At 44.0% G+C, this 22,321-nt stretch overlaps 6 protein-coding genes across 6 annotated transcripts; 4 read left to right on the plus strand and 2 right to left on the minus strand.

The window, feature by feature from the left end:
* The first annotated feature begins 1,623 nt into the window (after positions 1-1,623).
* On the plus strand, positions 1,624-3,592 carry BCIN_08g06170 (hypothetical protein). The gene is made up of 2 exons (XM_024694754.1): positions 1,624-2,329; positions 2,380-3,592. Exons 1-2 carry the CDS (start codon positions 1,831-1,833, stop codon positions 3,207-3,209), a joined length of 1,329 nt encoding a protein of 442 aa, XP_024550547.1. The 5' UTR covers positions 1,624-1,830; the 3' UTR covers positions 3,210-3,592.
* Positions 3,593-4,037: 445 nt separating this feature from the next.
* BCIN_08g06180 (hypothetical protein) lies at positions 4,038-6,891 on the minus strand. Its single transcript, XM_024694755.1, has 9 exons — positions 6,513-6,891; positions 5,888-6,465; positions 5,720-5,834; positions 5,355-5,610; positions 5,121-5,223; positions 4,951-5,057; positions 4,702-4,900; positions 4,515-4,650; positions 4,038-4,446 (listed from the first exon to the last, which is right to left on the minus strand). The coding sequence occupies exons 1-9, from the start codon at positions 6,622-6,624 to the stop codon at positions 4,226-4,228; spliced, it is 1,827 nt and encodes a 608-aa protein (XP_024550548.1). The 5' UTR covers positions 6,625-6,891; the 3' UTR covers positions 4,038-4,225.
* A 723-nt stretch (positions 6,892-7,614) lies between these two features.
* Positions 7,615-8,873, plus strand: BCIN_08g06190 (hypothetical protein). Its single transcript, XM_024694756.1, has 2 exons — positions 7,615-8,194; positions 8,244-8,873. The coding sequence occupies exons 1-2, from the start codon at positions 7,642-7,644 to the stop codon at positions 8,765-8,767; spliced, it is 1,077 nt and encodes a 358-aa protein (XP_024550549.1). The 5' UTR covers positions 7,615-7,641; the 3' UTR covers positions 8,768-8,873.
* An 86-nt stretch (positions 8,874-8,959) lies between these two features.
* On the minus strand, positions 8,960-13,782 carry Bcmip1. The gene is made up of 2 exons (XM_024694757.1): positions 13,459-13,782; positions 8,960-13,403 (listed from the first exon to the last, which is right to left on the minus strand). Exons 1-2 carry the CDS (start codon positions 13,658-13,660, stop codon positions 10,168-10,170), a joined length of 3,438 nt encoding a protein of 1,145 aa, XP_024550550.1. The 5' UTR covers positions 13,661-13,782; the 3' UTR covers positions 8,960-10,167.
* Positions 13,783-14,165: 383 nt separating this feature from the next.
* BCIN_08g06210 (hypothetical protein) lies at positions 14,166-16,769 on the plus strand. Its single transcript, XM_024694758.1, has 3 exons — positions 14,166-14,281; positions 14,491-16,092; positions 16,140-16,769. Exons 2-3 carry the CDS (start codon positions 15,075-15,077, stop codon positions 16,334-16,336), a joined length of 1,215 nt encoding a protein of 404 aa, XP_024550551.1. The 5' UTR covers positions 14,166-14,281; positions 14,491-15,074; the 3' UTR covers positions 16,337-16,769.
* Positions 16,770-17,896: 1,127 nt separating this feature from the next.
* Positions 17,897-22,320, plus strand: BCIN_08g06220 (hypothetical protein). Its single transcript, XM_001550112.2, has 2 exons — positions 17,897-19,051; positions 19,154-22,320. Exons 1-2 carry the CDS (start codon positions 18,839-18,841, stop codon positions 21,593-21,595), a joined length of 2,655 nt encoding a protein of 884 aa, XP_001550162.1. The 5' UTR covers positions 17,897-18,838; the 3' UTR covers positions 21,596-22,320.
* The last annotated feature ends 1 nt before the right edge of the window (position 22,321 follows it).

The raw sequence follows: 22,321 nt of genomic DNA on the forward strand, positions 1-22,321 counted from the left end.
CAACATGTTTGTAGCCGAATCACACTTGCGGTAATGAGCAGGACGCTCTTGAGTGTGTGTAGTGGGCATTTACGTCTCCACACCGAAAGCGGTACCGTCATTAGTCTGCGAGATGGATCGACAGGGAGACAGGTTCAAGAAGGACCTCCGGAGAATTCTCCATCTAATCCAGTTCCCAATCCCGTATGCCGGGCATGTGTGGCACTTCTGTATTTTATCCTTTCAAAAAAGATTGTTCATCTGACTTTTTCCTCAGCAGCGCATTTAGTCCTTCGTCTGACTTATTTGTGGCTTCAATGTAACGGCGTTCATCTTCTGACCTGGTGCTCTCCTCGACACTCATTGAGGGAATATTATCACATTACAGTGGGATCCATGACTACTATGTCCCAAAGAATTCATTTAGCCCAAACTCCCGTGCTTGTGGAAGACGGTTCCAGATCTGTTCATGTTCCACCGGGCCAAGTGCCAAGTTTTCCAATCAAGACGTCTCGCTGACAGGAGCCCAAACCATAAAAATCTGGGGAAATTTCGACATGGGTTGTGCTTTCATCCCATCAATCAGAAACGACAATGACAAGACGAAACGTGTTTGCCCCACAAAGTTCAAAAGCCATGCAACAAGGGTTATTGCGTGAGTCCGAGGAAGTTTCTCATCCCTTTGATTTTGCTCTTGACTTTTGTTTCCGGTTGCATCCTTCCTTCTTTGTTCCTCTCTTGCTTTCCTTTCATTCCTTTTCCCACCAATTTTTTCCGCCATCACTCTGTACGTCAGCATAATGATGCGTGTGAATGGATGATTTCCAAAATATCATCAGAACGAATCCCAAGAAGATCAGACGACACGTGACAGTCAAATTCTTTTGCTGAGTCAGTCGGCTCCAAACTTCCCCCCATCTTCGGCACATAGGAGGGATAGCAACGGAAATTGTATTTTCCATCTTGACATTCTAATCAAGGAATCATGGAATTAAAAGTCTTTCAAAAGTTTATGCATCACGAGGGTTTTCACTTCATCTCTCTCCCGAGGTGCCGATTGTCTGTCCCACTCTTGAACTCTTCAATCTTGTTTGCAGTCGCGCCAGTAAACGCTCTCATTCGGCCAAGAATAGCCCGGGTTTCATGGATGTATTGCTACTTTAAGATTTAACTTTCAAATGATATTTTTAGCGTCTACCAAAAGCTTGGTGGTAATTGATAGTCAGGTGTCGGGTACCATCTTCCACGGGAGTTCCTCCAAGATGTCCCAGATGGCATAGTTTGTGTCCTCCGGTCCGAGCCGCCATCAACATGGTCCACGAAAAGTTGGCGATTGGGATTGGACATGCCACATAGAAATGGCTTTGTAGTTATACTAGCACTTGAAACCTTATAGGTCGTTTGGCTTTCTGGCAATTTCCTGGGGTCGGATCTTACTATGTCAAATTCCACACACATCTTGTGAAAATTGTATCAAATTTCAGCCCAGAATGCTGGGTTTCAAATATCAGTAGCTTCAATACTATGATAAATTCATTTCCAAGTCTTTCAAAGAAAATTCAAGCTTCAGTGCTGAACTATACTGAAAGCGTCAGAGAGGGTTGGTGAACTATCCATTGGAATGTTGTCAGCCAATCCAAGTATGATGAACAGAGGAAACAAAGACTCCCCTTTGATAATCCTTCCCACTTGGTGGCTTCGTTAATAATCAAAGGAATTTCTACCTTATTTTGTTCAAAGTAATTTCCTGGATCCAGTGTGTTCATGATAACCTGGAAGTTGCAAAATCAAGTCTATTATAATCGACACAATAACAATATTTGAGAAAATCATCAGTATAAACTGAAAATCATGGCTGTAACGATACTCCATGATCGCGCCAGTCCTGAGCCTATAAGCAGAGAAATGAAATTACTCTTAGGGGAACGCGACGCACTGCAAGAGTCTTTACGAAAATTTCACGTAGAATCTCCCCGCCGAGTCGATTTCAAATTGGATAGTAAGTGGGTGAATGATATGGATGACGACGATAGTAGCGATTTCTTTGGGCTATTGGATATTTCTATTAGAAATTGGGTTCTAAAAGAAGCAAAAACTTTGTCCCAGCTCGACGATCTCCAGGGCCGTGACCGTGAATTCTTTTTCAAAGAAGTGGCAAAAATAGTACTTCTTGAAGGACCAAACAAACAAGAATTACCAAAACGCCTGGAGTCTCCTAGAGTATTGGCATTTATTCTTGGAGCTCTGCTTAACCATCACATATTCAAGACTGTCTATGTCGATCCTTTTTTCTTTTTAGGCGAAGAAACATCGCAAATTCTCAACGATATCATGTCGCTAGGCAACATCTGTAGGTCGTTTTAATTCGAGTTTTGATTACATGAAATTAATCATGGATAGGGAACCTGGGGGCTTCTCAACGTTGGCGTGCATACACCTTGAAAATACTTCGTCCACTAGGCAAAACTGCAGATGCGAGAATTATCGAATCGGTAACACAAAAGCTCTTGCGCAATGCAGCAGTCTCCAAAGCTGCAGAATTTATGCGGACTCCCGCCAAGTATATCGTGAATGATCACCCGAATACGCTCCAGAAACTTGAGGATATATATATGGAGGCCGCTGAGCATTCATTCAAGATTTGGGTTCAGTCACCGATGATAAAGCTCCTTGACGACCCCCCCAGCTTCTTGGGTCAGGCATATGATGCGCGAAATAAATTCATGAAAGCACACGATAGGGTCAACCATACTACCGATATCAATCCAAATGGCCAGAAGATAGCTATGGTTGTATCGCCTGCGATCGTGAGATGTGGGGTCCGCTTGGCAGATACTAATTACTATGAGACGAGATGGTGGCATGAGACTTTCATTTACAAACCTGCAAAAGTGTGGTTTTATGTTCCTAGGCCTGGAAGCCCCGTGATTAATGAGCAAGAGTTTGAGCCAATGCCTATTCCTCCCTCACCAGTCAACGAATGGGTGACAATAACTCCTCCCCGAAGCGATTTGAGCCCAGAAACTCTAACCGAAAGATTCATTGAGCGTTTCGACAGAGTGACTTCGCTTGAACTCGTCAAACCCTACCTAGACGACTTTGCTGAACAGCTAAGACCTGTGATAGAAGGGTTACGTGGAGAAGTAGCGCAACGAATTGAAGAGTGCAACGAAATGGAAAAGGAAAGAGATGAATTCAGGAGGAAGTACCTCGAGGCTCTTGGATCTTAAGACCATGCAAATGAAACACGAAAAGGATATCAAAGCTCTTCAACAGCAGCTTCAAGATCAGAAGGAAAACGTGGCGTTGGAAATAGAACGCCTCCAATCTGGGTTGTAATTTGCCTGTCAATTTCAAAATGTATTGCTCATTAGTATTTATCTATTCATGTATTCGAATGATCGATGTTAGTTTAAAAATGCGGGGTTTTTCTTTTTACATGTTCTGAGCTGTTAGTTCCAATGCCAAATTTCAATTTCGTTCGTTCCTTGTTTTCTTTTAGGGGGTATGTTTGTGCAATTCTTACTATCAATCGAGCGAAAGGCAATCATGTGTAAGGCCGGATAATTGCTCATGAATACTGTACCAATGAGTATAGGGCTACTAGTAGACAAACATCATATGGATGTTTTATATTGTTGTTCAAAAAGCTAAATCATCATCAATTGACATTAGTTGATATGCTTCAAGTGATGTTTCGACTATTTAATGACACTCGCCTCATTGAAAATGTGTATAGTTGACATAGGTTCGATATTACTCATAGTTGTGTCATATCTAGATTACATGATGCCATCTACTTCATGTATAATCTTATGTGCAAAATCCTTAAAGATATTACAGTATCTAGGCCTTTCTATGGATCGGCTTCTCTGCTCGTAAAGTTAAGCAGGTGCGGTAGACCCTACTGTTTGCCCAGTCCTGAGATTCATGACCGAATAGTCAAGTTAGATCCGTATTCTTACCAGAAAGATGGCTGGAACAAGCTAGTCAATACACCAGTAAATGGCATCAATTGCATACCAATGCTGATTTCGCTCCAGGAAAAGTCACAATAATGGAAAATGAATTGAGTAATACGCGGCGCTGCACAATTGAGATATTCCTCATTCTTTATTCCTGACGTTGGCTAAAACCAAAACTAAAAATCCAAGTTCCACGCAAAGTATCTAAACTCAATCTACTGATATCTCTTCCTCATTATCAACCTCTACAATCTATGAGTATTGATAATTGTTTTACCACTTCAATGATCAGGAAACTCGATAGTAGTGTCGGATACCACTCTACCTCCAACAGCGAGCCTGAATTTCAAATTGGCTCCTCTGTCACCAAAAATAACTTGAATCTGAAAATGGAACTCATGAACCATCTTGTCGAGACGCTGGTTGAATCTTGACTTGCTGTTCAACCCAAAACTGAAATCTGAGGGGAAGTTGTAAGGTATTTTGCCGACGCTCTTGACTCCTGTTTTACTGGTTAGTACCGTGGACTCTGTTGAGTCAACATATATTGGCAAAGAACTGTGAACTTACGTGGATCGTCCATCCTATCAGGTTGTTGATCTCCTTCGCATGAATAAAGTTCAATCATAGAGCTTATAGGCTTTCCAGGGCGGTAAGGGGAGGAACAGCCTTCTGAATGAAACCACCCCGCAGTTATCTCATCGCCCTATAAGTGTTAGAATTACTGTCTTCATATGCTTTTTGAAAATTCCCTCACTTTTGAAACACACCATACTGCTCGGCCTTTACAATACTTTTGATTCGAGTAGTCGTCGATGTATGCGTACTTTTCCTCATCGAGCAATTCCCGGAAGACGCGGCTAATTCGGAAACCGTAATGCCGACGAACATACTTAATACGAGGCGCAAGTTCTTCCAGTGCCCGAATTCCAGCACCTCTCAGAACTGCGAGATCACTATTTAGCAGATTAGATGCGACGAGTCACCAGAGTGGCTGCATACTCACGGACGGACAGGGCATAGAAGCTCAATTTTTCCATTTGAAGCACACCACGATAATAATCTGTCGTGTAGATACTTCGAAGCTCCCATTCCACCCACAAGAGTTATACGCTTCACTAGAGTTAGACAGTGAAGGCGAATGCCTAGATATGACAAGGCCATATTGAAACTTACATGGATTTTTGCTCTCCTTTGGTGCTCTGCTTGGACGACTTGTTTCTGAACTAGTTTGATTACTCGATCGACGATTGGATCGAACACAGACTTCATGTCCTCACTGAAACTGTGTCAGTAGCTTGCGATAATACATGTACAAGACCGCCAAGTCTAATCCTTACTCATTGTCTGAGTTTGAAGTAGGAAATTATATTGATGGGAATTCACACTTGCAAATCGAGGTCAACTTACAGTGATAGGAAAATAAGATTATCAACCCTGTCATAATGATGCGAGCTTGGCAAATCGAGGTACAGCGGACCTAGCTCGAAGGTGCCAGAATCCTCCATGTTGCCACCGAAGCTTTTCTTAAGCAACTCCCAGTTGTCCATTAAAACGCTTCCCGGTCCCTTTCTCGAATATGGGATGCTTTCGAAAGCATCGCCGAAACGATCAGATAAGAGGGCGTGAAGGTGACGATCAATATAAGTTGAGCCACATTTCCCACCTATATATAAATAAGTTAGCTGTACATTTAATGTGGAGCAAATGTCATCCATTGCACAAGAGGCGGTATAGACGACCAAATGACCTTCTCAGTGAGTGAATATACTGACCTATTCCAATGCAAAGCTCTTCAAAGGTCAATTTCGGCTCAACTGAAGTGACTGTGTACGTGGTGATATCGACCGTCCCTCCCCCACAATCACATATCAAGACATTGTCACCACGCTGGGATATTAATCAGCATGTCATTAGTCATTTGAGATACTGTGAGGGCTTACCTGCACAGCATTGAGAGTTCCTGGTGCAGCAAGCTCTTTCAAAGTTGCAATCGCTGCCGCTTCTGGTTCCGCAATTGTGTGTATCTGATCCATTGGATTCTTTGCAAATCCAGCTCTCTTGGCAGCGTTCAAGGTGGCATGCTTTGCTTCATCAGACCATATGGCTGGCAAAGTAATCCAGCATTCTTTTGGCGACATCCTGAAGGCGTCTTTTCCGAGTGTTCTTTCGGCATACCCAGAAAAGCTAACATACAACTCATGGAGATAGTCCTCACAGACACCCTTACAGTCACGATGTGATGGCAAGTGCATCATTCCATCATCGATGACTAGTTTTGAGATTATATCGTCGTCTTCGCCAAAGACAGCATTCTTGTCCAGAAGGAGCTTCGTCCAAGAACATGACGTATGTCTTGGTCCTACTTCAGAGCCCCATGCGTTCTTTTTTAAAATCGTATTCTCTTTCGCATATGCAAACCTGGATGGGACCTTTCTTTGCCCGTTTTCGTTTTCGGCGTGAAGAGGAAGAATTATAAGTTCATCGCTATTTTGCATGGTGCTAATGCCACAAATAATACCTAGGCATATGTGAGCAAAGAGGGGAGAATAAGATCATAATACACACCTGAGAATGTAGTTCCATAGTCTATGCCGACAATGATTTTATGAAGTGGCGATAAACCTGTAGCAATTGCTTTGTTGGGTCCCGAAATATCACTGGAAGGTTGGGATGACATTATGTGAAATTCGCGCTGGCGTTGATATTGTACGTTGATATTGGAGTTCAAAATTTCTGCTGGAATGGGGACAAACTTATTAATTTATACCAACATCTTATCTTTTGACGAATGATTGGTCTCGCATACTTCCAAACAGTGAGTCCTGGAGCTTTCCACACGCATATTGTAATGTCTCTGAAGGCCGCATACTACGAAACAATTCTACTGCTACCTTGACGGTCGGCGAAACTTCCACCCAACCCTTACAATCGAATCGGCAACTTCAATTGGAAAGGAACCCTACCGAAGTAATCTAATTGCCATAAATGCTACATGGTACAAGATTTCCTTCAGTTTTTTACTCAAAATAGGAAATCGCAAAACATGGGAATTCAAGCCGTCCTCCAACATTTCAACTTCAAACCGAAGAGTGAGAATCGAAGAAGTCACATTTACCCCGTACGAACGATACCATGTCAGGATAAGCTACAGAACACTTCTTGGTCGTTCAGGAAATCTTCAATTTTTAGCAGGGGTCGACTGATACTCCAGCGCTTCAGATCCCACAGCACCTTTCCTTCCAAATGCAAAACTAAGGATGGAGAATTTCCCGTGGCAGATAATATAGGAGATTTGTGTGTTGGGTCCATAGAGTTAAGGAATTCTTGTTCAGAAGTTCCGTCGCAAAAGACTTTCCCCAATCACACCACATCTTCAATTTCTCTGAACTCAGAAACCAGGTCGTCTGCGCCCGTATTCATAGGTCATGGTGTTTCGACGTTTGCTGAGCTGGATAGTCACACCGGCGTTGCGAAATGCGACTATATTTTGGCTGATATCCGTTCTATACACTCCGGCGAGACTCAAGGAAATTTGCCATCTACCCTGAAATCTCAAGATAACCCCCGGTTACCTCACACGAAGCACGTCGTTGATCTAAATAGGGCCCAAACTTCGTCGATAAGCGCTCTGCCTAGAAAGCCATTGCCGGACGCGATTCATGTTTCAGACTCAACCCCGTTCCATGATTTTCCAATGGATATTAGCCGAACTTCGAAAAGATTGGAAGTCGAAGTGCATCGGTGTTATGAAGAGCTTCGAACATTGAAGAAGGAAATAGTCGACCTAAAGGAAAACGAGTCAGAATTGCAGCAAAGCAATCAGCGAGACAGAGAAGAATGCAGTCGAGCTGTACTTGCTCTTCAAGAGATGGCCTTCAAGTCATGGAAAGCACAGACATGGCTCCCTACTGATCATGATACTGTCAACCTTGAAATTTCTACACTTCAGGCAGCAATGAGCGGATGGATCCGGGGTGCAACCAGTAACGACTCTCGACTTGACGATTTATCTGAAGTATTTCGAGGAGAAGATCAGGCCAAACATGCATTGCGGGAGGAGCTGTCGAAAGTGATGGTCTTCAAAAACGATATGCTGCCCCAAGGACTACCTCAGAAACGGGCTAAAAAAATCCTGCTCGAGGCGCTTCTTGCTCATCATCTATTCACAAATGTATTCTCGTCGCCATTCTCTTTTCTCGGAGATGAGATAACGAGCTTAGATTCTATTTATAGAACGGGATTATCATGTATGCACACTCATTTTTTTTCTTTCAACGAGCTAGCTAATGAATACAGGGAATATTGCAGATGCGCATAGATGGCGCTCTGATACACTGAGACTGTTGTGTCCAGAGCCTTCGGGAAATAACGATGCTGAGGCTATCAGACTCAAAATGCCAGCTTTACTTGATGATAGAGGAAAGGCTCAAGCGGGGAACTTCATCAAAAGCCCTGCTCGGTGCTTCTTCGTCACAACCCCAGAAACAACGGCCGGTCTTCAAAGAATATACCAGCAGGCCACCGGTCTAGCCTACCATCTCTGGACTCGACGATCAATGCTCAAAATAGTGACGCTCAAGGACTTAAACCCCTTCTTCGACCATCTTGACATACAGATGGCTCGTCACACTAACGTGCAAGAAGATATCAAAGATACGCTAACAGGCCAACCGATTAGTCTGGTAATGTACCCCGGTGTTGTGGCGTATGGCTTGGACGAGTGTGTAGATTATGAAACTCCACGACCGTGGATGCCAGCGAAAGTTTGGTTGTACAAGCCACAAGTGCAAGTTGAGGGGGATTCAGAGATGAAAAAATAGGAGTTACTATCATCTGATTTAGGGTTGGACGAAAGCGGAGTTTTGATATTAGGCATGATGGTATTGCAGCTAGGGTAACTCCCTGAAAATAACAAGCTGTGCACCAAATCATGCCTTGGACTGTGAAATGATTGATTGTAGAAATACTTATATGTGAAATTTGTTCAACTGCTATCAAACCATCGTGCACCTTGAAAGAGGAGGGGGGGGGTACGAAGAGATTTCATTTGTATCTGCATTCCCACTCTCTGAAATTACGCGTGCAGTAGCATATCCCCAGTATTGACATTATGCGTCGGGGCCCTTTGATAACAAACAAGAATTCTGAAGAGAAACAGGAAGATCTACCCAGCCCCCAATGTTTTAAAATAGTTAACGAGAAAAAAGGAGAAAACACATATAAAATCCACCGAACTTACTTAATATACGGTTCATGCCTACTCATCCCAAAATACCCGAATACACCCCCACAGCCCAAAGCAATCTACAAGCACCTCCAAATCCTTCATCTTCATCATTCGCATTCACATTCGCATTCATCCTAGAAAAGAACACTTTCTCCCCCACATCTCCAATTCTGGCACTATACTTAAACATATATACTCCCAACCAACCACCAACCAGCACCAGAAACCTCAAAAGATCGCTTAATCAGACTGTCAGGTTCCTTTACTAATAACAACCACCTCTCACAACTACACAGCTACCCTCATAATCCTCTCAATTACAATCAAATCGTCATATCAACCCCGACTCCCACCATCCCACCATCTCGCCACCATAAAATTCAAGTCCTCTTTTCTCCTTTCTAGCTTCCCAGCCGCAGCTCCAATATACCCCCAACTGACCAAGAAAACCTACTGCAGATATACAAACATGCTTCAAGGAGTTCTTTTCACCTACTCACCTACTCACCTACTCACCTATCCAATCTACGCATTATCCAGCCACCTTCATTATGCTCTAAGAGAAAGTGAAAAAAGTGAATCTAACAAGTACAATTGATTTATTACTAGGCATCCACATCCACACACACATACATTCACATTCACGAATCCACAAATCCACAAATCCTCCCCATTTTCTAATCCATCCACCCGATGAATTCTGACTCAGAAAAGGGAGTAAACAGAACCATCATACAATACAAAAAGAAAAAAAAAAGATGCAACCAATGTAATCCAGAGACCTCCATCCTTCCCTCCCCCTCCCAACCGACCAAACTCCTATCTCCACACTACCTGAGTACCCGAGTACCAAAAGTTCGTCTAATTTCATACAAACATATACCAAAGAAGGAAAGAAAACCAAGTAAGATACAACAGTCTCGAGAAAATAGTAACACAATCCAAAGATTTCCATACATATGTCCAGCGAATCTAAAACTCACAATCTAGAATCTAGAATCTAACCCCCGCGCCACTTCGCGCCCCTCCTACTTTTCCCTTAACATCCCACGCCCAGTTCTTTCCCTTAGCAGTATCAAAAGCCCTACCCACTCTCAACGCATCGCTAACCATTATAGGTTCTTCCAATAAATGAGCATAGGTATGATAAGGCACCGAATTATTTCTTGGAATCTTCGGTTCCTTTGGTGCATCCTTTTCCTTTAATTTCTTTGCCTCTTTCATGATATCTTTGAGCTCTTGATCGCTAGCTGTGATTTGTGCTTTGAGAAACATCAAGTCTGTAGATTTCTGGAGGGATTCCATGACTGGAATACGGGGTTCGTAGGCAATATCAGAGAGGTTTGGAGGGTCTGTGGAGACGATAGATGGGTCGAGATGGGCGGTGGGTTGGCGAAGAAGTTGTTGGATATCTATTGATTCGCCATGGGGTATTGGAGTATCATGTGAAGGTGTTATACAGTCCATATCCACTTCTTTCCTTAAAACATGATCAATATCGACTGCGGAAAAGTATGCACAGGATTGTGGTAGATCGTTAATCCCCATTTGTTGGGAAAACATAGCTCGAGTCCAGAGATTCGATACTTGTAATGCTAATGCAGCACGATATCTGTCTTCGTCTTTAACTAGATATCTGATTTCATCATGAACAGTTATGGCTAGACGGGCATTAATATTGTAGAGGCGAATTATGTAATCCATGGAAATGATGAGAAGGTGCAAATAATCTACACCTGAAGATTGAATTGCCCAATTGATGCGTGATGTCATAAAACCACCCTTCGAAACAAAACATGCCATTAAGGCTTCTGTTATTCCTGCACCTAGAACTGGAGTGCGTGGCTTTTCTTGCTCTGCAAATTCTTCTAGCTTGTTGAAAACAAAACTCTCAGTTCCTCCACGCCAAAAAGGTCCGGGATAAAGAATCTTTCTGCTGGTTTTGACACCTTTGGTAGCCTTATAAAGATTTCCAGCTGTATGTGAGGTTTCGGCCTCCGTGAGACTAGGATTGAATTGTCGAAGTAGAGTTGAGGCGAACTTCAAACCAGCTCCATAGATTCGACCATAGTTGAAGACCTTGGCATCGTTACGGGTAATACCGAGGATACCAGCTGTGCGAGAATGGAGATCTGTACCTGCTGCTTTGGTGCCCTCTAAAGTCATAAAACCGACAGCATTACCTCCATGTAGCTTGAACTGGGCATCTCCAACAAGACTGGCGATCCATAGCTCTTCAGAATCCACGTCTGCGCCAACGAAGCAATAACCAGGTGGGGCCTTTATCATTGATTTTAGTTCTGAACCAACACGGTTCGGTTTGGCATTACTTGCTGTAAGCCATGTGTTCTCCACTGCTCTTCGGGTCACGGTACCCATGGGAATAATCTGTGGTAGAATGTAGCCCGTTTCTAACTTGGATTGCGATGTTGTAGGCCCCTTTGCTCCATCTTTTTCATAGACAGTCATCTGAGACTGTATACGATTTCTTGCACTTATCCAATAAGAACAAGAAGCATTCATCTCAAGTGCTTCCTTTGCATATGAATACTCGGATGAAAGAATGCCTTTGTCGAAGTATTGCACATAACTTTTCGCCATCGGACTTCCACATTTAGCCAATGGGCCATCCTTGTGCGGAATTTTAAAGTAAGCAGCGGATGTATCATCCCTCAGAGCCATATCAGCTTCTTCAAATGCATTACACTCTTGCATTTGTTTTTGTTTATAGTTGTGAGCCTCTTCGATAGGAACTCTGAAAGTCCAACCATATTTTTCGGACCATACTAATGGATACCCATCCCAAGCCATACGTAGAAGTAATGGCGCAATTCGAGTACGGACTGATAAATTAATAGGACCAGAAACTTTCGGGTAGAGATCTTTATACCACTGAGGCATACCGGGCATCTTCTGTCTTTTAGCTGGTCTTGGTGGATCATTTTTCGTTTTGCCCTTCACCATTTTGATCTCTTGAATAGACCAATCGAGTTGTTTTAGCCAAGGGTCATTCTTCCATAGTTCAGGATCGTCTTTGATCTCCAATGCTTTATCTTTCAAAGCAAGAAGTCGTTCTTGTACTGCATCAGACAACTTGTGATAAGTAGCTTCGGCATTGGCGACATAAGATTCCCACGATCTATCAATTGGAAGTATGACTGATGAGAGATGTCTTAATGCTGCAAAGCTGACTGGATGTGGGCATGTCTCGACAAAATTGGGAAACACTCTTTTGTAAACTTTATGGGTAATATCAACATCTGCTGCACAATAATTAAGAAGCTCATCCAGCTTAGCCATGATTCCTTCGCGATCACATTCACCAAATGCATCTCTTGCCGCTTTGTCGATTGTGACATTGAGATGAAATTTTGCAACATCTCGTAATGAATTGACAGAGCTTCTACCTATCCATAATTCTGCCTCTTCCTCTTCCGAAAAAGATTTGTGCCCTAGCAAAGCTGCCAATTCCGTGCTGTCGGTCTCTCTAGCGATTTTTTCACGCAATTCTTGACCCTTTCGATGCTTCATCCAAGTCGGCCTTTGACGTGAACACATTCCATTGACAGCAACATGTAATGACATCGTATCCAAGAAACAGTTCTTCGATTGATTGATGTCGTATTCCTCAGCAATTCTGGCTCGATCGTAGCCAATGTTATGTCCCACTATAATTCGTGGTTTCTTTGCATCTCCGAGAGGTATCAATTGACGATCATTGTCAGTCTCCCCCAACAGCCATGGCGATAACCAAGAATACCAATTTGTAGGACTAACAGCACACGCCATTACAGCAAATGAACTTGTTTTCCACATCACTTCCGTGTCAAAACATAACATTTCTTCATCTGGCGCAAGTATCGTTTCCGACGTGCCATCGCCACTGTATCTCGTCCATCCACTTTGACGTGACCATTTTCGCGGCCGAGGAGGAGCTTCCGTCTTAACAAATTGCTTTGCATATGTCATATATGGTTCGGAAGCATCTACACCCAATTTATAAAAATGCTCATCGAGTGTATCGCCTTGTAGCTCGGGAAGGTCGAAAGATATTGGAGGAGTATTGTCCGTGTTCTTTCCAAGCAGTTCATGCCTCTGCAGATGATCTTTTGAAAGATCCACGAGCTCCTGAGAGGGAGGGGATTGAGTGTCCTTAAATACTTGATCATATATACGAGTACTTATTTGTTGAATACCTATCTCATTGAATCGAGGTTGTTCTGGGTCTTCTACTTTTTGCTTAGCTGACGTTCAAATTAACTGTTCGAGTTTTATTCTACATACTGAGTTGATCTTCCACTTTGGCCGACACTTGCACCGGCTCTTGTGCCGAATCATGTACGGATCCAACTGATTCTGTGGTATATGTTCGCCATCGCGCAAACGATATCGGGGTATCTTGAGGCCTATGTGCTCGATATTTTGCAAGACGGATGAAGCTTGCGCTTGGTCTACTTGCACGACCAACGCGGAACGAAAGAAGCATAATATAGAAGGAAATCTTATTAAATCATTATCTTGACCAATTTACATACTTAGTGGGTAGATGGGTAGCAAACACGAGATGAAGCGAATATGTTGATAAGTGACGTTCTTCACAAGCCTCCCACAAAGTGCATAGAGTAGGTAAGGTTTCTCTTTTTTTTCTCGGGCGGGGGTGGCCAATTGATGATTAGGATGCACAAGGCTTTGATGGGAGCCTTGTGTGGCTGCACGAGGCTGACGACATCTATCTAGCGTTGATTTACCAACGTAGGCAAGTGTTCAACCAAATTCTCTTGCTTTCATTAATAACCACCTGTGGCGTGAGTGTAATACGTAACCTCCGCTGAGAATGAGGCAAGATGTTACTAATAATTGGCACAAGGCTTGCCATGATATGATGGCAGACACAAGGCTGACACTGGATGCGGACCTCGCCTTCGATGACTAACACCGTGATAAGCTCCTTATCGATAATCAGATAACAACTTGACAGCTTCTTTCGCTCCCGAGGCTCTCTCCTCCCCTTTATCCGACTGTTATCCATATCTACTTGCTCCTCCTGCTCACTGAGAAAGATAAGAGGGCAGTTCCGCGGTTTATACATGTACATCATCAGCTACCAGTACGTACCCAGGGCAAGGGAGATGTTGTCGTCCTTGATCATACTGGTATGGCAATGATAGGACGCTTCCAGTCCAGAGTGGCATTTTCATCAGTTTTCACGGGCGGCAGTAGAAGAGATTCTCTCATTTCTTTCCATTCGGATGAAGCTACTCGTGGTGATTTTGATAGTGTAACATTTATTCAACTAACACACGGAATTCATCACAGACACACACACTTATTATTGTTAGGTGTTACGGTATAGCACCTAATTTTTAGGTCATTTGAATTTGGCGCTCGCTCGTCTGCACCACAAGGGGAAAACAAAACAAAACAACAACAACAACAACAGCAACATCGACAGCGAAGCAAAGCAAAGCAGAGCAGAGCAGAGCAATCCATCTATTTCTAACCCTACTCTTATCTCACTCTTCCTCTTCCCGTCGCTCTCACTATCATCAGTCTCACTCCAAGCCCTTGAACCTTTGTTACAGCTAGCCCGAATATAAATTACTTGCCGCACTCTACAATCAACTAGATACATAAGGACGGGACTCGATTCTCCTTTCTATCTTTTGACTTCAGACCATTCTATACCTCCCTCCCTACCTCCTGGGTACTTTCTATACTTTCCATACTTTCCATACTCTCTCATTCCGTTTCAAGTCGTCCAAAGGCTGGCAGACTGCTTGGATTTTATTGTTGGTCTTATGTATGACTGAGATGAGAAACTAACATTGCACTGTACTTGTACTTGAATTTTGCGGAGTGCTCATGCTATCGTCGTTGATTAATTTTACATCCATATCAAAATGACCTCAGGCTATCCGTATTCACCCAATTACAACAACAACGATAACAACAGAAATCCGAATTCGGCATCATCTGCCAACTCGAACTCAAACAACCGTTCACTATGGAACAGAGAATCTTTTCCTAGTAGAGGAGAGGAACTCGAATCTTTAACTTTACCTCCAATTAGTCGGTCAAATCCCGACAATAGATTGGGGCTACCTGCAATATCATCATCACCACTGTTTGTATCAGATTCCCACACAGCACTCGATTTGAGGAGCAATGCACCGGCAATGACACTTGGAGCCGTATCTGCCTCTACAACTACAGCAACTACAACAAATTCAAATTCAGAACCTGGCCAAAGTCGAATAAAACGCCCTCGAAGCTCATCTCCCCCTGATCTTTTTTCTTTTGATCCTTTCGACGAAATCAACCGGTATCGATCACCACCTCCATTACCACTATCAAACTCACGGCCATCCTCGCAACCAGGAAGAGGGTCCTCCTTCTACGACGACGACGCCGAGGCCTTGGAAAATTTCGACTGGGATAGCTTTCTTTCACAAGACAACGAAAACGACGAGGAGATTGACGATCCATTTGCATCGCCACCACGAATTTCCAATCAAGCGTCTGATAGTTACGGTATAGTCGATCTCACCGATTCATCACCAGCTATGGTTCCCCCACCCGAAATACGCAGAGCTCTTAGCGGCCCTAATTTACGCCCAGCTACATCCGCTAGACCAAATTCCCCAAAACGACGAAAGCCCTCAGCTGGTATCTCAAAGTCTGCATCTGCAAAACGTCGCAAGCTTTCACCATCTGCAACCCAACCTGAGGAAGATGTCGAAGTCGTTGATCTCGCGGAGAATTCAAATCTGGAAGAATATGAAGCTGCGAAGGCGAAAAGACAGGAAGACTTAATCAAACAACAAAACCAAGATGAAGCAACAAAACCAGTCAAATTGGTGGAGTTCCAGTGCATCATATGTATGGATAACCCGACGGATCTGACGGTTACACATTGTGGTATGTTTTCCACAGCGTTCTTTCATAGCACTTCTAATGTCATATAGGTCACCTCTTCTGTTCCGAGTGTCTTCACTCAGCACTACACGCAGGAAATAACGGCAGGAAATCATGCCCCGTTTGTCGAACTTCAATTAGCACTACGAACCTGCCGGGTCGAAAACCACCTAAAAACGGCACTTTTCCTATAGCGATCAAGTTAATGACGGCGAACAAAATGGGGAAGAAACCCAAGAGGAATTGATGGCTTCGTTGAAAGAGATCTGAGGGTATATCATATCAGGGGTTTATTCAGCGGGCAGTGGCAATGGAGGGCTTTCTTCGAATGGATTAATAGTAAAGGCCACGGCGTTATTGGCTGGACTGGGATGGACTGGACTGACAAGATACCACATCTGGGAACTGGAACTTCAACGCTTTGCACACTGGCAAGCCGACAAACATCACTTCTATGATTTTTGTGTCTGCGTAATAGCCTTATACGAAGATAGATTGGAGGGCTAGTTGAGAGATCTCGCCATACTTATAACACAAGGCAATACTTTCTGCAGTAAAACAGAAGATGCCGAGGAAAATACTGCCCTTTTCAGGTTTGGTTTCCGCGATCGGTCATTTTTTCCCCATAATGCAACAGTAATATTTGGTGCTGTCAATTGTGAAGTTAGTGAAAAAGAGCATTGCACATAATGAGCCCTCACTATGCATACATTCTCAATTCATCGTACAGTAGTAGGTCATGTATCTTGTGGTTAGCAGGTCGGTGCTGTCTTTATTTGAGCACTCAATCTCTCGATTAGGACTTCTAACATGCACCTACCTATCTATTACAAGGAAGCTACACTCATCGGTTCGAAATGACGATATGCAATACCTCATAATTGCATGTATCAAGACACTCGACAGTAGCTAAAGTCCTTGGATCCCATATAATTCTCGTCGACCATCATCACATGTTTCTTATCACGACTGACACTACGTCAATTCTATCGACTCTACATATTATTTGTACCTAAACTAGAGCAACAGCATGATTAGAGAGGTAGGCATGCATCCGAATTCCTACCCCTCTCTGCGATCTTCATATCATACATACTTGAAACACTCCATCAAGGCAATTGCTTGGAACTAGTATACTTTCCATAGATTCTCCAGTCCTCGTGGGTACCCAGGCAAACTGGGGAAATCAACCAACAACCAGATGGCTGACGTGGGCACTGAACACTCGTCCAAGTACGGAGTGTTACTCTATGTTTACTTGGGTTGCTTCCTCATTTCCACATCTCACGAACTATACCGAGCCAACAGAAGAGCCAACACTTGTGGTGTTCATGTGATGTTCATGTCTTATGCTGTATTATCATGTCATGTCAACGCTGGATTCGAGCATCGAGATACCGAGGTTCGGAAGCGTGATAGGAGTTTCGAAACACGGCTGCTGATTGATTAGTTTCGCCGTGGCGGCCATTTGCCTATTGTGTTGGTCGTTCCTTAATCTCGCGAGTCACTTGTACAAGCTCGCGAAGGGGGTCTGGGGTACTTATTCAAATTGTCTCCTTCATTGGCACTCGATGCTGTACGATGCCAGAGAGCGATGAATCCACGATGTACTCCGGAGTCCGTACACACTGTGTAGCATGTACAAGGGGGCAAGCAAACGGTACGGGGAGCAGTCGATCCGTATCGCAACCATTACGCAGGTTTGCAGCCAGCCTCTCTCACCGTTATTTGAGGGATCTGATGCCATCTCCACAATTAACCCAAAGCCTAACCGAGCTAACGTAACGAGCCAGCAGCAAGCTGCAGCGAAGATTCTTCAGCTGCAGCTAATCAAGCTCCAACATACTTTGTACAGGACTAGTCAATAAAGTACAGCAAATTCATGCATTGGGGCGGGTTCGGTGCTCGAAACGATGGGCAATTTTGTCCATTTACCGGATTTTTCCAATGATGACTCCTCGTTGACTCTTCATTATTATTCACATCACCCAATTCATACCACCAAGCCGGCCAAATGTCGAGATCGAGTTGTGTACGTAGGTGAGAAAACGATCCACTAGAAGGGAATTTAACGGAGTCGGCTCTCTCTCGTGTTTCATCGTGAGGCGAGAGGTTTCGCTGGCAAGTTTTCGACGGTTGATCCGCCAGTGTCCGCTTACTTTTTTCGCTTTGCAGAGTCCTTTTTTTGGCTTGTGAATTTCATTTGCGGGAATGTTGATGATAGGAACCACGTCAGGTGAAAATGGGAACGTTTTCAAGCGTCCCCATTCTTGTCGAATGAAATCCAAAGCCTTGTTTTCCGATGTGAAAAGGAAACGAGATGGAGTTGGACATTATTAAAAATGGAATTGTTGAGAATTCTACCGCTTTTGTTTGGGTACTGGGCAGGCTCAATCGTTGTGAAGTGGGCATATGAATATATTTCGCCCGCATATCTTTCCTTTTCTTGTGCTTGCAGATTGTTCAAGCTTCATATCTTCATATCTTCGATATCTTTTCATATCCAGGCGTGAGGAGTGTGTTCATAGACCGTCAGTATTATTACATATTGAAGAGCTGCACGCACTACGCCTTTATATTCTTGCCTTTTTCCCTGCATTCCCTTACCGATACTCTTGTCCCCGCCCCCTCGGTTTATTCTAGCTGCTGGACAGCTTGGTCAGTTGGTTCCTTTTGCCACTATCACTATCAACACCGCTTTTTGGTCTCGTACCTATTTTTAACTTGGCGGAAAGGCGGAAAGGCATTCATGTCCTGTTGTAATATATTCAACTGTCTGCCTTCCTCTTCCAAAGTTCTTCGAAAGTCGAGTGGTAAAGCGACGCTTTCCAATTCTTCCGACATGAGGAACGACGATAATTTGGCTTACGGTACGATGGACACCGATCAAGCTCAAACCGGTGCCGGTGCCAGTGCCAGTGCCAGTGAACGAACTGAGAGACCAAAGAATGACAGGAGAAAAGTAAGTTTGGTACCCTTCGTCCATGAATTCTTTTTTGCGTGTTGAACATCACCTGTTTTACCCAGACACTCATTTCCACTGCAAATATTAACAAATCACCAGACAACCTACACTTTCCCCATCAAAATTATGCCCTCACCAAAATCATCTACCACAGCCAGCGCCAATCTTACTCCGGAATTCACAGAATTCGAAACCCAGGCTTACTACAACGAATCTCTGGATTACAACTACATTTCTTCTCGATTCGCCTTCTCCCTTGGTTTAAAGCCAGATGCCGATCGTGAAGCCAAACCACGCTCAAAATCCGTATCAAAACCAAAAATCCCTTTTAAGCCAAAGCATCTAGCAAGATCTCAAACTGCACCAATTGCTGAAATTAAACCCCTTCAAAGATCAAGGACAGAACCGCTTTCAAGAAGAATTTTCTCGCCTTTAGCTAGAGAAAGTATCTTAGAAGATACACCACCCCCTTCTACATCTACAGCTCCAGCTCTTCCACCCAGAATCCCACCCCGAAGAACTTCCACCACTGCTACTCTCATGCCTTCCAATGCTCAAGCTCCTCCCATTTTCTCACTCCTGGAGCCGACGCCAGAAGCAATCGCAAGATCGAATTTAACTAGTCCGTTATTTCCAGATGCTAATCTAAATCCTTTTTCGCCAAGACCGGGGGCCACATTTGGGGCAATGGTGGTTGATACGCCACCGAGAACACCACAAAGACCTCAAGTATTGCATACACAAACGGAGGGCAATCCTAGTATTTTCGAAGCACTAAATTCACATCCTGTGGTTCCATCCATCACAAATCTTCCGACGATTTTGACCGAAGATCCGGAAGGGATGTCAGAAGAGCCAGAAGGTGCATCTTCTGAAACGGAACGCGAACGAGATCTCGAAGGAATGGGAACAGGTACTGGAATTGGAATGGGTTTTGGAATTGGAGAAGAAATCCGTGGTCGAGAGATTTCAGATCCAGATTCCATGACGGGTGATCTAACACTTCATTGGAAATCTTCTCCTCTATCACGTTATACACAACGAACCGTTTTCTGGATTGTTCCAAATGCGAAATTTGATCTTGTTTTTGGACACGATGAAACGGATTTCAATATTCCCATTCAAAACCCTCCAAAATGGGGTTTGAGCAATTGGGGAATTGGACAGGGGAGAGGAAGAAGAGGAGAAAGAAATCAATTTCGAGAGGGGATTAGAAGGGGAGTTCTTAAGCAAGTGGAGGAACAAAGTACCTTTTCATTGCTGTATAGTGCGACGAATCTGATGGATGCATGGTTAAGACCACCTTATCAGATTAATGGGCGAGCATCTTCCCAGCATTCGGACTCGAAGCCGTTGCTTTCGAATGGAGATGAAAATGGAGGCATCCATGAAATAGCATTTACGTTACCGGAGTTGGAATATCAACTCAGAAATGAGTTGAAATGCACGGATGAACGGAGACGCAAACATGAGGGGAAGAGAGCAGTTAACATCTGGGATGTTAGGGCTGGAAAGGCCGTTCTGGCCGAGCAGGCTAAGGGCGCTAGTGGAGAGATTAGAAAGTTGGTGGGAGCTGTCGTGAAGGATGTTAGGGAGAATGGGGGAAAGAAAGTAGCGGAGAGTGGAAACAAGACTTTGGTTGGGAGAGCTCCTCGTGAGGAGCCGGAAGTGGAAGCTGCACATGATAAATTTGTTCATGTGGAGAATCCCATTCCCGCAACTCCTGCTCCCGCTGTCTCAAATGAAGACATTGTAATTGTCAGCAAACCACAAGCAGAGTCTCCCCTCGCTACCTCTCCTCTCCTCCCTATCGTCGCTCCCCTCCCCAACCCCCAAACCTTCGAACTCTCCCCCACTACCGCCAACGAAACCGCAAATCAAAGCCCCAGCTCTTCTCTCCGTGCCGAATTCACAGATGCGCAATTGCAAGCACAGATACAAGCGCAAATGGAACGCGAAATGGAGCGTGAAGCGGAGCAGGAAATGGAACGAGAAATGCAGGCACAAATTGAAGCTGAGATGAACGCTCAAGCCCAATCTCCATCTTATGAGGAGGTAAGAGATGAAGTGAGAGATTTGCCTCCGGCGCTCCCTCCTCGTCCTAAGAGATTCGAAAGATCTTCAACTTTTGATTTTGGGTCTGTAGACATAAAGGATGAGCAGCCGAGACGTTTGGCCCGATCTTCAACCTTTGATTCTCCTGCTTCTTTCGCAGCTGTGAAGAAATCAGATCGTGATATCCATGCTTCCATCTCGGCGCTCCGTTCGGCTCATGCGCACCATAATGACGATGATGAGGATGAGGAAAATGAAGCAATGTCTGAAATTATGGTTTCGCGAATTCCGGTTCGTGAGCTACTTTCAGAGGAGGAAAAGCCTGTGTTTAGTGTTCTCCCCGATCGAAGTTTTGGGACTTTGAAAGAGAGGTTTGAGAAGATGTGGGAGGGAGAGGATGACAGTGTGCATTTCGAGAGAAAGATCTGGCGAGGGAAATTCCGAGGTGTTTTGGGAGAGTTGTGTAGCGTTGTTGCGGAGAAGTGAGGAGTGAGGCGATGAGATGGGAGATGGGAAATTGGAGAACCGAGAAATCGAAAATCGAAAGATAAGGGAAAGGGACTTTGAGACCTTCCTCGTGTGTGTTATATGAACACGATTCTCTACTCGGTCTGGAATGTTGTGCGGGGCGAGTGGAGAGGAAGGATCCACTTTGACAGCGAAGCTATGAGGTTGTGGAATCGTGGTGCGGGGGGTGTGGCGCGGCTTGCCGGATTTGGATAGGATAGGATGGGATGGCTTGGGATGGGATGGAGTTTCTTTCCTTTTTACTTTTGTTTCTTTGCCTGGACTGGCCTGCTCGTGGACTTGTGGTTGGGTTTGTTTTTTCGCTTTCGCTCGTTTTTGTTCTTCGCTCGTTTGTTTATTGTTTGTTCGTCTGCACGGATGGCATGGCTTGGGTTTGCTGAGTATATATATATCATGGGAATTGCGGGATGGGTTGGATGAGTGAATGTTTGTGGCGTCTTTGGTTGTTTCTTTGGGATGGGTTTGTGGATTTGAGGGAGGAGGGATGGGATGGATGAATGGCTGTATTTTCTTTGTTTGTTTGATGGAAGTGATGGGATGGGATGGGATTGCGATGAGATATGAGATTGTTGTGATGGTGTTGATGAGACGAGATTGATGAGATTGATGAGATAATATATCTATACCGATACAGTATACAGTATATAGTATATACGAGAAATGATATACGAGATTCGATACCAT

This window comes from Botrytis cinerea, chromosome 8 (assembly GCF_000143535.2).
Source record: "Botrytis cinerea B05.10 chromosome 8, complete sequence".
In the NCBI taxonomy this organism is placed as follows: Eukaryota; Fungi; Ascomycota; class Leotiomycetes; order Helotiales; family Sclerotiniaceae; genus Botrytis; species Botrytis cinerea.